General features: G+C 39.7%; 1 protein-coding gene across 2 annotated transcripts in view; it reads left to right on the top strand.

Moving 5' to 3' along the window:
- Nucleotides 1-5358, top strand: part of LOC124615652 (ras-related protein Rab-23) — a 468040-nt gene extending 462682 nt beyond the window's left edge. For both annotated transcript variants that reach the window (XM_047143666.1, XM_047143667.1), the window contains exon 7: nucleotides 4499-5358. In XM_047143666.1, the coding sequence (XP_046999622.1) occupies nucleotides 4499-4626 (128 nt within the window). In that variant the 3' untranslated portion in view covers nucleotides 4627-5358. The remainder of the gene's footprint in view (nucleotides 1-4498) is intronic.
- Nucleotides 5359-15416: the final 10058 nt, after the last annotated feature.

Genomic DNA, 15416 nt, shown 5'->3' with positions numbered 1-15416 from the left:
AGGAAAAATAACTGTTTAAATGCCACAGTGCATGCTGTGATTAATGTGGTCTTGTCTTAATGATCCATATGGGAGTAATATGTGAGGGTTGTAGAATATTTTTGGAGTCATCATTCAAAATTGGTTCCTGAAACTTCATTAGTAGACTTTCTTGGGATAGTTTCTGTCTGTCTGTTAGAATTTGCCAGTTCATTTCTTTCAACACCTCTGTGACACTCTCCTTCAGGTAAACAAATCTGTGACCATTCATGCTGCTCTTCTCTGTGTATGTTCAACAACCCCTGTTAGTCCTATCTGGTAAAAGTCCCAAACACTTGAGTAGTATTCTAGAATGGGTTACGTGACTGATTCTTAAGCAATCTCCTTTGTAGACCAATTGCATTTACCTAGTATTCTATCAATAAACTGAAGTCTGCTACCTGCTTTACTCACATCTAAGCCTATGTGATTGTTCAATTTCATGTCATGTCATGTCAATGTCATGTTCAATTTCATATCCCCAGAGGTATTTGTATGAGTTTACAGATTCCAGTTGTGACTCACTGGTATTACAGTCACAGCCCACTACATTTTTTAATTTTGTAAAGTGCACAACTTTACATTTCTGAACATCTAAAGAAAGTTGCCAATCTTTGCACCACTTAAAAATCTTATCAAGATCTGACTGAATATTTGTGCAACTTCTTTTTGGCCATACTTCATTATAGATAATTGTGAATGAGAATACAGTATAAAAATTCCAGAAATATGCCCATCAGTGGTTCTGAAGTTGCCATTACAGTAACTTCTTCAATGACGTGAAGCACATTTGGCCTTTAGTCTCTCCCACAGGTGTAATTTTCAAATCACCAGTTAATTCAAACTTTTGAATTATGTCCATCAATTCTGGTGCAGAAAGAAGACCTCTCCATATTCTTTTAGTGCATCAGTACCCACTAAGATCAGCAGCACTATTGCTGCAGTTTTGATAAAGCAGCTTTAAGAATAAAGACCTGCTCACTTTGTCCAGAAGTGTGTTGACAGACTGCAACTGTAGCACACACAGATGCTTGTGTTTCAGCCTTTGTCACTGAACCAGTACTGACATCTAATGAAAGTTACAAATTGTTGAAGGAGTAACTATTGCCATGGCTAAAAATGGTGGAAGCAGTGTGCGACCTTCAACCACCCTGCACGAACTGTGTCATGACAGTCAAACACTCTATGGTCCACCATTGTTTCAGGCAGTAGTAGAGCAATCTCTAGCATTGTTCCAAACTGTCCTGGATGCAAAGCTACTTCTTTAACATGAAATATAAATGTGGTGCATAATAACAAATGGTACACTCTCATGTGGGAATTATAATGTGTTTCTTTCAATGGTGTACTCATTATTTCTCTTTCACATGTTCTTACAAATTTTTTCACAAAGTTCCAGTGTCGTACAGTCAGTTTTTTGTCATTTGATCCCTCTCATGGAGTGAGAGTTTAATTATAACTATCCTGTATACAATTTTAAACAAAAACTGTATACACAACTATTTGCTGTTTTGTTTTCTTCCTCACAGTTTGTTTTCACAGAAAAATGAAAGTTGTATTTATGGCTGATTGGATTATGATTAGAGTACTATTACTGAATCTGAATCATCAAAAAATTTGTAATTTTATCCATTTGCAGATTAAAACTATGCCAAAAACTGTCATTGGAGCTGCTATCCTTAAAGATCCAGCAGCAGGAGAGGTTTCTCACACCCCATATACCAGTGATTCCTCCTGATTTACCCCTTCATTTTAAGTGACTTCAATCCTCAATCAAGGACAGGGAGGAGAAAGGGGGAGGAAATAGATGTAGAGGGGCAGGGGGGGGGGGGGGAGGGGATATGGGAGATGGATAGACAGAGAGGTGCAGGAGGATGACACATGTAGAGACAGGGAAGGAGGAGATGTAAAGAGAGAGGGAGCAGGAGTTGACAGACAGAGAGAGGACGAGCAAGAAGAGACGAGAAAGAGGAGGCGGGTGGAAGGGGGAAGCAAATCGACAAAGAGAAGGGGTGAGAAAGAGATTAAGATGTATATCGAATTCCCACACATATTTAGCAATTGTGAAGCATTGTTATGTTCACTAGTAATATATTGGTACATGTAGAAAGAGGAAACGCTAACAAAATGTCAAAGTATTTGATAGGTGAAAGATTTACTTCAGATTTTCACAAGATACTCTAATAAACATCCATATGGACAAAGGCTATACATTTTTTTCAAACTGCAAAGTACAGGTTTTCTGTTAAAACTGTTTGTGAGAAAGGAAGTGCTGTGTTTTGCTCTGCTGTGAATAAGTGCAGTTTTGCTGCTTTCTCACAATCAGTTTTAACAATGATAGTAGAGCATTTAAACTATTAGAAAAATTGTTCTCCTGTACATATACTTTCTGATTATATACACAACAAAGTGCTGTTTTTTTTTCTCCCTCGCAATCTGTTTGCTGAGAACACAGAAAAGTTTTATTTTATGGCTTATCAGCTTATGATTAGAATACTACTACGAAATCTTATTTTGCAATACCAATATACAAGTCCGAAGATCAGAGAGAGGGGGAGGAGAAGGTGAACAGAGAAGGATGATGGTGGGGGGAGGGGGGAGGAGGAAATGGACACAGAGAGTGGGAAGAAGGAGATGAAGAGAATGAGAGTGAGAGAGGGAGGGGGGGGGGGGGGGGACTGAGAGGGTGAGTAGGAGGAGGAGATGGACTTAGGGAAGAGCAAGATGAGATTATTACATACATCCAGTTACCATACACATTTAGCAGTTGCAAAGTACTGCTGAGCTCCTAAGTAAACTGATATTTGTAAAAATATTACCAAAGAGTGTTATCAAAAGTCCAAACAAAAATGCGTTGCCTGCCACAAGTTCATCTGTTGTTTGTATTCTGAATGTTTAGTAGTGACACATACATTTCTTTAAGGTTTCTCATAGACTGTAGTTACTGTTCCATGGCCGTATAACCTTACATTGCATAATATTTGCCTGTTGAATGGTTTTAAATATTCATATTACCTTTATTAAACCAAAAAACAGCAATCATGTCTGGCTACTTCCATTGTCTTTGTGTCTTGTAGTATATATTCAAACAACATAAAAATTTGAACAGCATCAGTCTCTGATCTCCTAGTTTTTTCACTTTACCTATTGTAAATTGCACTTTTGTTCATAATTACTTTCCCTTTCCCACTTTTACACCCTTGCCACCACAAAATATAGCATGAGTTCTTTTCCATCCCCTAAGGTGAAAATGAGCTCTACACTGCTGCGTGGTAAAATACAAACCTTGTTTGATCATGTGAATCAAGAATAATTAAGATTAACTATAGCACTTCATGGAAGTACCTTCACATATTTATTAACTCATATTTTGAAAAGTTTTCTGTTGTTGCAGATACCTTTAAACTACCTTTGCATGTATCTGAGATTAACTGTAGTGCCCCCTTTTAAACAGACATGTGAATTGCCTGAAACAGAACTCTCACAGTTCATAAGCAACATACCTTGCATGACTGGCCAATTTTAACCTTACAGACCATTTTAAAATGCAGTCTGCATAGAAAAAGATCAAGGAGACACCATGTTGATCTGTCTCTCTGTAGACTGCACTTGAAAATGGCCTGTAAGACTAAAATGGTCTAATCATGCAAGATATAAGAAATTGAATGTTTTTGTAAAGCAACCAAGGCGAAAAACTTCAAAACGCCCTTTAACAAATATATGAATGTTCTGCTCCACATGAGGAAAATTATCTCATGTTTCAGTTCATTTGATCTAATAAATCTGCAAAACTTTTCTGTAGTGTCTCCTGTTTCCTTACTGACAACATGTATAGACAATTTGTGCTCCAATGTTTTGACTTTCATTATAGAAAAGCTTATTGTTTTAATTGCTTGTCCAAGATACTTGGAAAATTCTCATACAGCACAAGTTAATATTTTGATTGGCATTGATAAAAGACTGTTGCAGAACAGTTTGACAACAAAGCCTCATTTCCACACACACAGGATTCTTAAGCTCATCCAATAGATACTCTGATCTAGTCATCCTTTCATATTCTGATCTACCTTTTCACAACTCATGTCTTTCTCATCTTTCAATCATTTTTCTCACTTTATCACTTCTCTTTTTCGTACAGTAGGCAGCAGTTCAGAGTTTCTATTCTAGTAGTTTCATTTCAGAACAGTGAAACAACAACATATGCTACATCTGTCAGGAATGGAGATGTAATTGGTGTGATGTCTGGCTAATTATCTTAAATGTTGTCACAAGTGATTACAAAAGTACTACAAGAGAAAGAACTGACATAACTGAACATCAATAAAATAATGCATCAGGAACTCTATTTTTGATCAATTTCATAATTTGCTTTAATTCTATCCACATCTAACAACAAAAAGTTACTTTTACTATGTGTTATTACCTTATTAGAAACCTGTGGCAGTTATTTGATTTCCATTCATACTTCTGATTTTTCCAGGTGCCTTCAGTCCAAATTCTCAAAATGGGAAGTCCAGTCACAGTAATGGGACCATTGTTCTTCGGCCAGGAAAACAGAAGAATCATAAAAAGAAGAATGTACTGAGAAATGCATGCAGGATACTGTGATAATTGAATACATTTCAGAAACCTCACAATAATTTTTGCTGGTTTAACCAAAACATAGAATGATGAACTTTCAGTGAAGTTACAATTCTTTACTGGAACATTACCAGAAGCCTGTTGATAACAGTTTCAGATATGTAAATAATTAGTCAGTCATAAAGTGCAATATACCCAAACGCATAAGAGTTTCACATTGTAATTTTTGATATAATTTTATACAAAACAATAGGCAAACGTTTTACTTTTTATAAATTACTGCACTGTAGGTTTCAAATAGTGCCTGTTTCTGGGGAGATATAAATAAATTTATATATATAGTAATCAATTTGGCATCTGGCCACCAAGCTCTCAGGAGAAATAATACAACATTTTTTTCATGTGGTCTTATCCTTCCAATGCTCTGTAACATTGTGCCTTACACACTGTAGAATATTTTATAATCACAAATGTGGGAACAAATGGTCACCCCTTATCTTGTGAAATTGTAGCCAAAAGTCAGAAAAATTATTATTTTAAAAGTACTAGAAATTCCAATTGTTCTTTGCAGCCACATTGATGCTCAAGACTTCATCAGCATGATTAGGGGTGTCCTGTTCCTTAGAGGACTGTAATTATTCCATCCAGGTTTTCCACTGTAATGTTTTATAATCCTTAATTTCTTTTTTATAGTGTCCATGAGAGAAATGTGTAACATGTTTACTGGTGTGTAAATAAATATTTATAATATTAATATAACCCTTTGTTTTACATGTTACGGAGTGCACAAAGAGAGAAATCACATTTAGAAGTAATGTGCACCCAATTAATAAAATTTTTCATTGTGGGCCCGTGGTTTTAGCCCTTATTGACCTTTTTGCACAAATAAAATGGGATTACATGAAATATTTACAACATATTATAACAGGGGCCTTATACAAATGGTCATAGAAACATATCATTAACAGATTCTTTTCCTTAAAATAAGTAAAAAACCAAATACCTAACTTGTACTCATATGGGGAGAGGAGCCATTAGCAGTGCTGTATAAGTCTCAAGTAATACTTCAGTCTATTGAGAGTGACAGGAGAAACTAGTGATGTTTCAGAAACAAACCACAGGTCTGCTGGAATTCTGACTCAACATAGCAAACATTTTGTATGCATTTTCAGCTTTTCGCAATGTAATGAACAATGCATTAAATTTGAGGCAGCCTCACATTCCAAGGCTGGCTGGTAGATACATGCCCAAAATATTGGAGGAAGAGATGGAATTCGCACAGCTGCATGTCTGAAACTGAATGGATTAAGCATCACTTCCAGTATGAGATGTTTCTCCTCATACATCACAAGAAATCTTTACAGGAAAAACCCCTCCTTGATAATTAAAAAGATGCTGCAATTAGCTTGACTGTTTCAGTTGTTTGATTGGTTCATTGACACACATTATGTTCAATAATTAACATGAATGAGGGCCTTCAGGGATATGGAATGAGTCGAGTTACTTGTTAACAGACAATAGCAGATATTCACAGCAGCTTCACTGAAGTAGACCAACAACAAAATCGTGTAAGTGCTTCAATGGAGATGGCAATACTTTTGTTGTCAACAATGGGTTTCTGTCCCTAACGTGTCACAACATTGTTAAACTACTGTTTCCTCAAACAGCACAAATGCATTAATGGTGTGCCTGGAGATGGTCCAAGTTGTTGATTCTATTACATACACAATATGTTGAGGACCAGCCCAGTCATCTCATAAGTATTCTTTTAAAAATAATATTGTGAAAACTTGAATTATCATATTCTTTGGTTTTGCTGATGCCTTTTGTCTATTTATAACTGCTTGTGTCCAATATAATGTTACATAATCATGTGCTATTTGGCGTGCTATTTGGGACAGGGAATACTATAAATATAATATTAATGCTTTAATCCTTGGTGGCTATGGTTTTGGGAACATTTAAGAAATGTCCTCATTAGTAACATACAGAAGACACAAAACTGATGTTTAAACTGCCTTTAGCATATTTTTGTCCTTTAAGCATAGTAATGTTTAGAGTATGCACTCTATTACAGTTCTTTAGACACCTTATCAATAAATAAAGCAAATTACATTTATATTAGCTATGATACATATAATGACAGATATCAGATATTGATGGAGTAGGTTACAAAAGGCATCTTCCTGCTCTCAGTGATGAACTAGAAGTAACTTCTCGAGCATAGTCTCCATCTTCAAAAAGAGGGAGGCAAAAGAATGTATAGAAAATACTCCAAATATTTGCCCTGGTTTATCATAGATGGTAAAATCTACTTCATATTTATATGTATATCAGTAAGACCTTTGCGACATTGGAGGCAGAAGACAAAAACAGAGATCCTATAGTCTTCTTCAGGTGTTATGAGCTGTGTTGTTATGTGTACTTTCTGCCAGGACTCCAACCAGAGAACATAATTTGCACCACCTGATGATGACTGAAATATTGTGCACTAAATGAAAACAACGAGTCAGCTGAACCACCTAAAGCACATCATTAATCAATCAAACAACCTTGCTTGGCTTAGCCTTGCATCAATAGTTTCATTGCAATCTTGCTCTCATGAAGTAAGGAATAAATTGTCTGCCATTTGAGATTGTGTATATTGACAATTACATGTCTCTGTGAAAGTGTGACAAGTCTTCAGCTGCAGATGTCATCTCCAGATTTCAGGGAACTTCATCTGTGATTCCTAAATGTAATATAACCTATTAATATGGAATTAATGCAACTTGTGGTGACAGGCACTCATGAAGCAGCCATCGCGTCATCAGCTGACCAATTATGACATGTCAACTGAGTTCACATGCTGGCCGCTATGAGTGCTGACATGTGGTTACTCCTTGCTGCAGCACACAGATGTTCTAAGTTTTCGACTATTACACTTATCATTATTCTGTTGTTGTCTATTTTCTGAGACTCTTGATCATAGCTTGGTCAATGAATTGTTTCCTCCAGTCACATTAATTCTATTTTCAGGTTCTTTGTGATTGCTGTAATCACAAGACTCGTGCTCAGCAAAACTTGTGACAGTGGTGACCCCAACATGATCTGTGGTCAAGAATATGATTTACAAGATTCAAGAACATTGAATTCAATAACAGAAGCATGCCAGAGGAAGATGCACCTACAGTCTCAAGACTGGCAGTGTGGCAATCACTTTTCTGGCCCCACAACACCATGTCATGGGTTGCACTGCTTGAGACAAGCTTCCTGTGTGCCAATGTTGTACTGATTCGAGATTTTCTGCGTAAATTCTAGAACCACTCAGCCTTATACCATCTCAAACACGTGATATTCTAGATAAGAGTGTGGGAGGGTAAAATCCTACCTACTGCGCATCACATGTTTGTGTGTGCAGGTTTAAAACCAGTCGCAGGAAGAAAGTAGATGTGGCGGTCAAGCGGCACCGACAAGTACCTGTCGGGCAATCAATAGATGTGTTAGTGAGTGTGTATGGAAGAACCATGGAATCTATATGCAGCTTTGTGCTTATTGTGTCACTGACTTTTGTTATGTGAAACAAGAACAGTTGAAAAAGTACTCATATAGACTCTTGACTCAGCCTTGTTAGAGGCAAGACGTTTTTTTCAATCTCCTTTTCTGCAAGTCATGGTGTCTAAGCAGTCTTTCTTTAGAATTAAATCAATTTGTTTCTAACATACGACTTTACAACAGACTTACTTAAGTTACATATTATGTTGAAAGTGGGAATTTTTATTGTGCTTGAAAGTCAAATACACCATTGACTGACGAAACGTAAAGTTTGTATGGCTACTTATTTCACTAGTAGAAAGAGGCTTGAAAGTTTCTGTACCTAGCATTATTCGATGGAGAAGAAATCAAGAGTGTTTCCAGCAGCCAGCTATCCAGTAAAGAGTGGCTGCAAACCCCTTGTAAGTCATCTTGTAAAGAAGTAGAATGTGGTTTGGGGAAATAAATCAGTATAACCCAGACCCACACTCACATTTAAAGTTGTCAAAACATTAAGAGTGTGGCATCTGATTCTGTCAAGTTTGCTTTAGTAGTTATTCAGTTGGATCATCAATATGCTGCTGAAATACAAGACATTATAACTTAACCACCCAACTTTGAAACGCACTTGAAATGGAAGACGGCATTAGTACAGTGAGTACTGACATCACAAGAAGAGAGAATGCGACAAGTACTAATGCAAGAGGATATTGGGGAAAAGAAACTGTCACAATACCTCCATCACTTGAGGAGTAAAGTTGATGCATGCATAGCTCCAGACACACTACTTAATACCTTGTGGAGCAGTAAATTGTCAGGTGAAAGCTATCATCACATCACAAACAGATAGGCCGTTTGATGCTGCAGCTTAATCTGGCTGATCGTATTCAAGATGCAACTGTGTCTACCTTCTATTATGACCTAGAAATGGCATGTGGCAGCACTTCAGTGGTGGCTAGACTTGAAACAACAGTCTACTGAATGAAGTCGAGTCACTGAACAAACAGCTGAATGACAACCTCTTGAGCAAGGTCAACATCAACAGTAAACAGATGAGTGAGCTTCTCGCCAGTCAGAACATTGGAAGATAGTCCCAATGAAGATCACAGAGTCACTCGGCAACTCGCAGTCAGTGAGCATGTGTTGGTATCAACAGTGATTTGGAGACCAGGCACACAAATGTAACCTGCCACCCATGTACATCAGATATAAATGTCAGGCAGAGGGAGAGGCACCAGGTTATCCTTCTGCATGCCTATTCATAATGGATCTCAAGTTGGACAAAATTTTTAGATAGATACAGGATCTGATCTAAGCTTTCTGCCACCACACAAGTACCGTCCAGCCACCATGTTTCAACTGTCGGTCACTAACAGCTCTGCTATAGCATGTACTGCATGCAGCTCTTGGAACTGGACCAAGGACTCACTTTGTAATTGCAGATATGATGGAGCCTTTCATTATCACCTGATTGGACGCGCAGGGTAGCTGTGCAGTCTAGGGCACCTCGCCACCGTTTGCGCAGCTCCCCCTGACAGAGGGGTGAGTCCTCCCTTGGGCATGGGTGTGTGTGTTGTCCTTAGCATAAGTTAGGACTGATGACCTCAACAGTTTGGTCCCAAAGGAACTTACCTCCACACCAATGCCAACACCTGATTTCCAATGTCGCCAACACTCAGCTACTAGACACCATCACTGGGTTCTGGCATCAAGCTGCTACATTTGATGCCAAGGTGACTGTGGCAACAAGAAATGGGGTATGCCACGCTGTTTAACCAGTTTTGGCACATCCTCTGATTTCATGCATGCCCAGACAATTAACTCCTGATTTGTATGCAGTCACTAAGTCAGAGTTTGACACTATTCTAAATAAGGTTATTATCCATTCATCTAAAAGGCTGTGGTCCCCATCTTTGCATTTATTCTCAAAAAAGGACAGTGCTTGATGGCCATGCAGCAACTAGCATGCTTTAAATGTGAGAATGATCTCAGACTTATTTAGTGCCTCTGCTATGAGATTATACTCATGCGTTGTGAGGGAAACAGGTATTTAGCATGTTAGATAGTGCCGAAGCATGCACACAAATCCGGGTTGCTGGAAAAGACATTCCAAAGACAGGTGTTATGATGTCTTTTGATACTATGCATTTTTGTCATAGATAGACATGGTTGGAGACCATGGCTGTTATGCAAAATAAACTGTCGATAGCGAATAGCAACCAACCACCGTTATGCAGGTTTTTGGGAGTGCTCAGTTTCTACTGCTGCCATCTGCCACATGTGGCAGAACTTCAAAAACCACTTACATCAGATCTGGCTGGTCCAAAAACAAAAGGCAGGATGCCTGTGCAGTGGTTGCAGTCAATGACAGATGCCTTTGAGGCTGCAAATAAGAGCGTAGCTGAGGCTGTGCTTCTCACTCATCCTGTTTTGGATGCACGCCTTGCTCTAGTAGTCGATGCTAGCTGGCTGGCCATTGGCACAGCATTACAACAGTATGTTAAAGAGGCCTGGCAGCCCTTTGCTTTTTTCTCTCGGAAATTGTTTGCAGCTCAGAAACAATGGAGTGCATATGACTGAGAGCTGTTGGCATTCTTCACATCCGTGAAATATTTCTATATGCAGTTGGAGGCAAGAGTATTCACAATCTACACTGACTACAAACATCTGACTTTCACCTTCTGACAGAACAACAAATGCTCTCCGAATCAGTTTAATCAGCTGGAATTTATTGCTCAATTTTCCACTGACGGTAAACATATTTCAGTATTGAAAAATGCAGTGGTGGACTTTTTATCGTGTGTCAACGCCATCATGGAGACAATAGATCTTGCACACCTGTCTCATATTTCAGTATTGAAAAATGCAGTGGTGGACTTTTTATCGTGTGTCAACGCCATCACGGAGACAATAGATCTTGCACACCTGTCTCAAGCACACCAGTCTGACCAAGAACTCCAAAATTGCTTAAATGATATTACCGCAAGCCTGCAGCTCATCCTCACTGACATGCCAGAGGTGAACATTAAGGTGCATTGTGACATCTTTAATGGAGAAACTCACCCTTTTGTCCCCACGGAATTGTGCACACAAGTATTTACATCATTCCAGAGTAACGGTGATGACAAAGCTCATATGTAATCATTACGTGTGGCATGGGATATAAAAGAATAAGCTGTCAGTGGTCTCACACAAGCATAAATGTCAATGCAGCAAAGTTTCATGTCATGTTCAAGTGCCAGTAGGTAAATTCCCAGATATGACCAAGTGTTTCTTCCACATACATAGTGATGTGGGACTGTTACCACCATCAGAAGGTCAACAATATTTGCTAACCATTGTTGTTTGGTTCACATGCTGGCCAAAAGCCATTCCTGTAGATTATATCTCCACCAAGACACTAGCTGCTGCATTTACGTTCAACTGGGTTGTTTACTTCAGATGTCCACTGCATATAAGAAAAACTGACAGATGATGCCAGTTAGAGTCTGACTTACTTTGTCTCTGATTCCTAAAGGTAACATGGTCTAGTAATATGGAATTAATGCAATTCTTCTGCCCCATTTCCAAACAATAAATGTCATTTGAGTGATATTGACTTCATTGAATGTTTTATTTCAAAGTGAATATCTTTTAGTGTAAGCAGCACTCCACTAGTTAGTAAAAACTAGTGCACCATATCCTAAATGTTATTAACCTTTCCTGAACAGTGCTGATTACACACTTATTGTCTAATGTCACTGTCTGTGAAGTTGAAATGCCTGTTAAGTGTCCAATGAGAGCCAGTCCTGAGGCTTAAGGTTTGCAAAGCAGTGTACATACTTGTACGATGGTCTGTCATTCAGTAAAAATGTTTAAATAATTCAGTTGGGATAAAAAATAAGAAATTTTGGCAATAATAGTTTTTCGTAGGCAGTAAAGTAGATTTGAATTTACCGGAAAATGTAAAGCTCCAATGTTTTAAAGTTAACATCTTTTTGATGATGAATTCTTGTCATATCCATGTTGCATCCAATATTAGCTACCTATTTGCATATAGCATTCTTCTAATACATGCACCCTATTTTCATATGCAAAGGCTTTAACATGACTACAACCTACTGTGTCAGTCAAGGGGATATCATTATGCAACACTATTACAGTCCATCCCTGCATGATAGGTACTCCCTTGGTATGTACCACAAAGTTTCTGGTCACCATGTTCGCCTTCACTTTAACTATGGACAGTTCTGACTGTATCTGTATTGGCTACACCAGATTGGCTCACCCTTACATGACTGTGGCACAGAGGAGGACAACAGCTACATTGCCTTTGGCTGTCCACTGTGACACCATACGACAACCAATTTCCTGCAGTGTTTAGTGCTTCATTGACGCCAACTCCCTATGAGAATGAGAAAGCTATTCATAGTGTATGGTGTGCCATTGTCTAGAGATACATACAGGACGTGGAAAAACAATTTGCCTAAAAGCATAGGGCAGAAAGGCAGCATCAAATAAAGAAATTTGAGAATAGGAACAAGGGGGCGCGGTTTCATATTTATGTCACTACATGCATCATTGTAAACTCTGGCTGTGTGGCAGTCTTTGAGTCTGAAACTTGTGTTTTTCAGATATAAACAAACTGCACACTACTCACTATCAATAGGGGGAACTGATTTGTGATGCAGAACATTGGTTTTTGGTACCCTTTCGTCATATTCAGTAGATACAGTGACCCGACTAGGGTAGGTACCAATGTGAGTGAGTGACTGAGTGTTGTGGAGCAGCAACATGGAATATAGTTTTTGTGGAATGAGCTAAGTGACATGGCCTGTGGCACTGCTCATGGCAATGCAAGGGTGGCTTGTAGGATTTACCATGAATGTTGTACACATTGCTTGCTGTCTCAGAAAAATACGTTTGTGTCAACTGACAGAAATATCAAAGAGACAGATAAGACTAATAAGCTTGATACAGGCAGGAGGCTCACTGTTTACATAGTTGAGTTTGACAAAGATGTGTTACATCACATAGAGCAAGATCCAGTGACATGTACCAGATGAATCGCGGATGAACTTGGTGTGGACCAGTGTCATGTAATCCATGAGACTGGTCTACATCCTTTTCAGTGACAAAAGGCACAAGCCATGGGTCTGGACAACTTCCCTAGGTGTCTGGAATTCGTTGACTGGTTCCTACAATGAGTAACACAACAGTTGCATTTCTCTGAATGTGTGTTGATTAAGGGTAACGCTTACTTTACCCATGAAGGCATTTTTATTCACACAACAGCTGTATCTGGACTCTACAGAATCCTCGTGCAACATATATCCACGGGCATAAAGAACAATTCTCTGTAAACATATGGGCAGGAATTTTGAATGACTTGCTCATTGGCCCCTACAAGTTATCTCATAGGTTGAATGCTCAAATGTACACTGTGTTTTTGCAAACAGTATTGTCTGCATTCCTGGAAGACATACCACTCAGGGTTAAGCAGAACCTCTGGTTCCAACATGATGGCACAACTCCAAATTTTGTACACACCATTGGCGATCACCCAGACAGGACATTTGCCAACTGGTGGATTGGACGTGCTGGACAAATGCAGTGGCCTCTGTGCTCACCAGACTTGACACTACTGGATATTATCCTTTTGGGTACCATGAAAGACAGCATCTATGCAATACCAGCTGAAGGTGAACAGGATTTGGTGGCTTGTATTATGGAAGCAGCAGAAGTGTTTCAGACTACTCTTGATGTATTTCAGCAAACACACCAATTGCTGCATGTTCTATGCCAGTATGAAAACGGTGGTCAGTATGAGCATTTAGTTTGATGCATTAAAGTTAGTTAAGTTCTGGTATGTCTATTTATAAGAGAATACTCCCTGCCGCCGTTGGATAAGCAGCTGAGCAGCAAGTCGTATACTCCTAGCTCACTCGTTTGTTACATAGTTTAATTCTTAATTTCTTTGCGTGTTTTTGGTACTTGCATTGTTTAATTCATACATTTCAGGCGTATTATAGCATTTGAGAGTTGTAGCATGGCGTTTTAGTACCTGAATAGTGTAAATTCGCGTAGTCGTTTGTCTACTGTTTTTGTTTTGAACGGCCAGTGTCGGTTGGTCACAGTCAGTGTGCTCCCTGCCGCCGTTGGATAAGCAGCTGAGCAGCAAGTCGTATACTCCTAGCTCACTCATTTGTTACATAGTTTAATTCTTAATTTCTTTGCGTGTTTTTGGTACTTGCATTGTTTAATTCATAAATTTCGGGCGTATTATAGTATTTGAGAGTGTAGCATCGCGTTTTAGTACCTGAATAGTGTAATTTCGCTTAGTCTCCTTCCGCCGCCGAGCAGTGTCAGCAGTGCGCAAGTAGCAGCATTACTGCATTTACTAGGCAATCTTGTATTTTAATAACCGTTTAAATTTTGTTGATTTGTTTGCGCTCTCTGTAGATTAGTTCAGACGTTCTTTGCAAAACAGTTTTTAGCATGGATAGGGACTGCAACTGCTGTGTTCGGATGCAGGCTGAGTTGGCATCCCTTCGCTCCCAGCTTCAGGCAATGTTGGCTTCGGTCACACAGCTAGAGGCTGTTGCCAATGGGCATCACTGTGGGGGTCCGGATGGGGGTTTGTCGGGGACGGCCAGCTCGTCCCACGCATCCCCTGATCGGACTAAGACTGTGGTTGCCCGGGATACTGCCCGCATTGAGGCTGATCCCTCACCTGTGGTGGAGTGGGAGGTCGTTTCAAGGTGTGGCAGGGGGTGAAAGACATTCCGGAGGGCTGAACGGAAAGCCTCTCCAGTTTGTCTGACGAACCGGTTTCAGGCTCTGTCTCAGGTTGATACTGATCTTCGGCCTGACATGGCTGCCTGTCCTGTTCCAGAGGTTGCCCTTCAGTCTGCAAGATCCAGGCAGTTGCAGAGGGTGGGCTTACTGGTAGTTGGGAGCTCCAACGTCAGGTGCATAATGGGGCCCCTTAGGGAAATGGCAGCAAGAGAGGGGAAGAAAACCAATGTGCACTCCGTGTGCATACCGGGGGGAGTCATTCCAGACGTGGAAAGGGTCCTTCCGGATGCCATGAAGGGTACAGGGTGCACCCATCTGCAGGTGGTCGCTCATGTCGGCACCAATGATATGTGTCGCTATGGATCGGAGGAAATCCTCTCCGGCTTCCGGCGGCTATCTGATTTGGTGAAGACTGCCAGTCTCGCTAGCGGGATGAAAGCAGAGCTCACCATCTGCAGCATCGTCGACAGGACTGACTGCAGACCTTTGGTACAGAGCCGAGTGGAGGGTCTGAATCAGAGGCTGAG

This window comes from Schistocerca americana, chromosome 5 (assembly GCF_021461395.2).
Source record: "Schistocerca americana isolate TAMUIC-IGC-003095 chromosome 5, iqSchAmer2.1, whole genome shotgun sequence".
Taxonomy (NCBI): Eukaryota; Metazoa; Arthropoda; class Insecta; order Orthoptera; family Acrididae; genus Schistocerca; species Schistocerca americana.
Note: the sequence above shows the minus strand (reverse complement) of the source record. Positions and strands in the feature narration are given on the sequence as shown.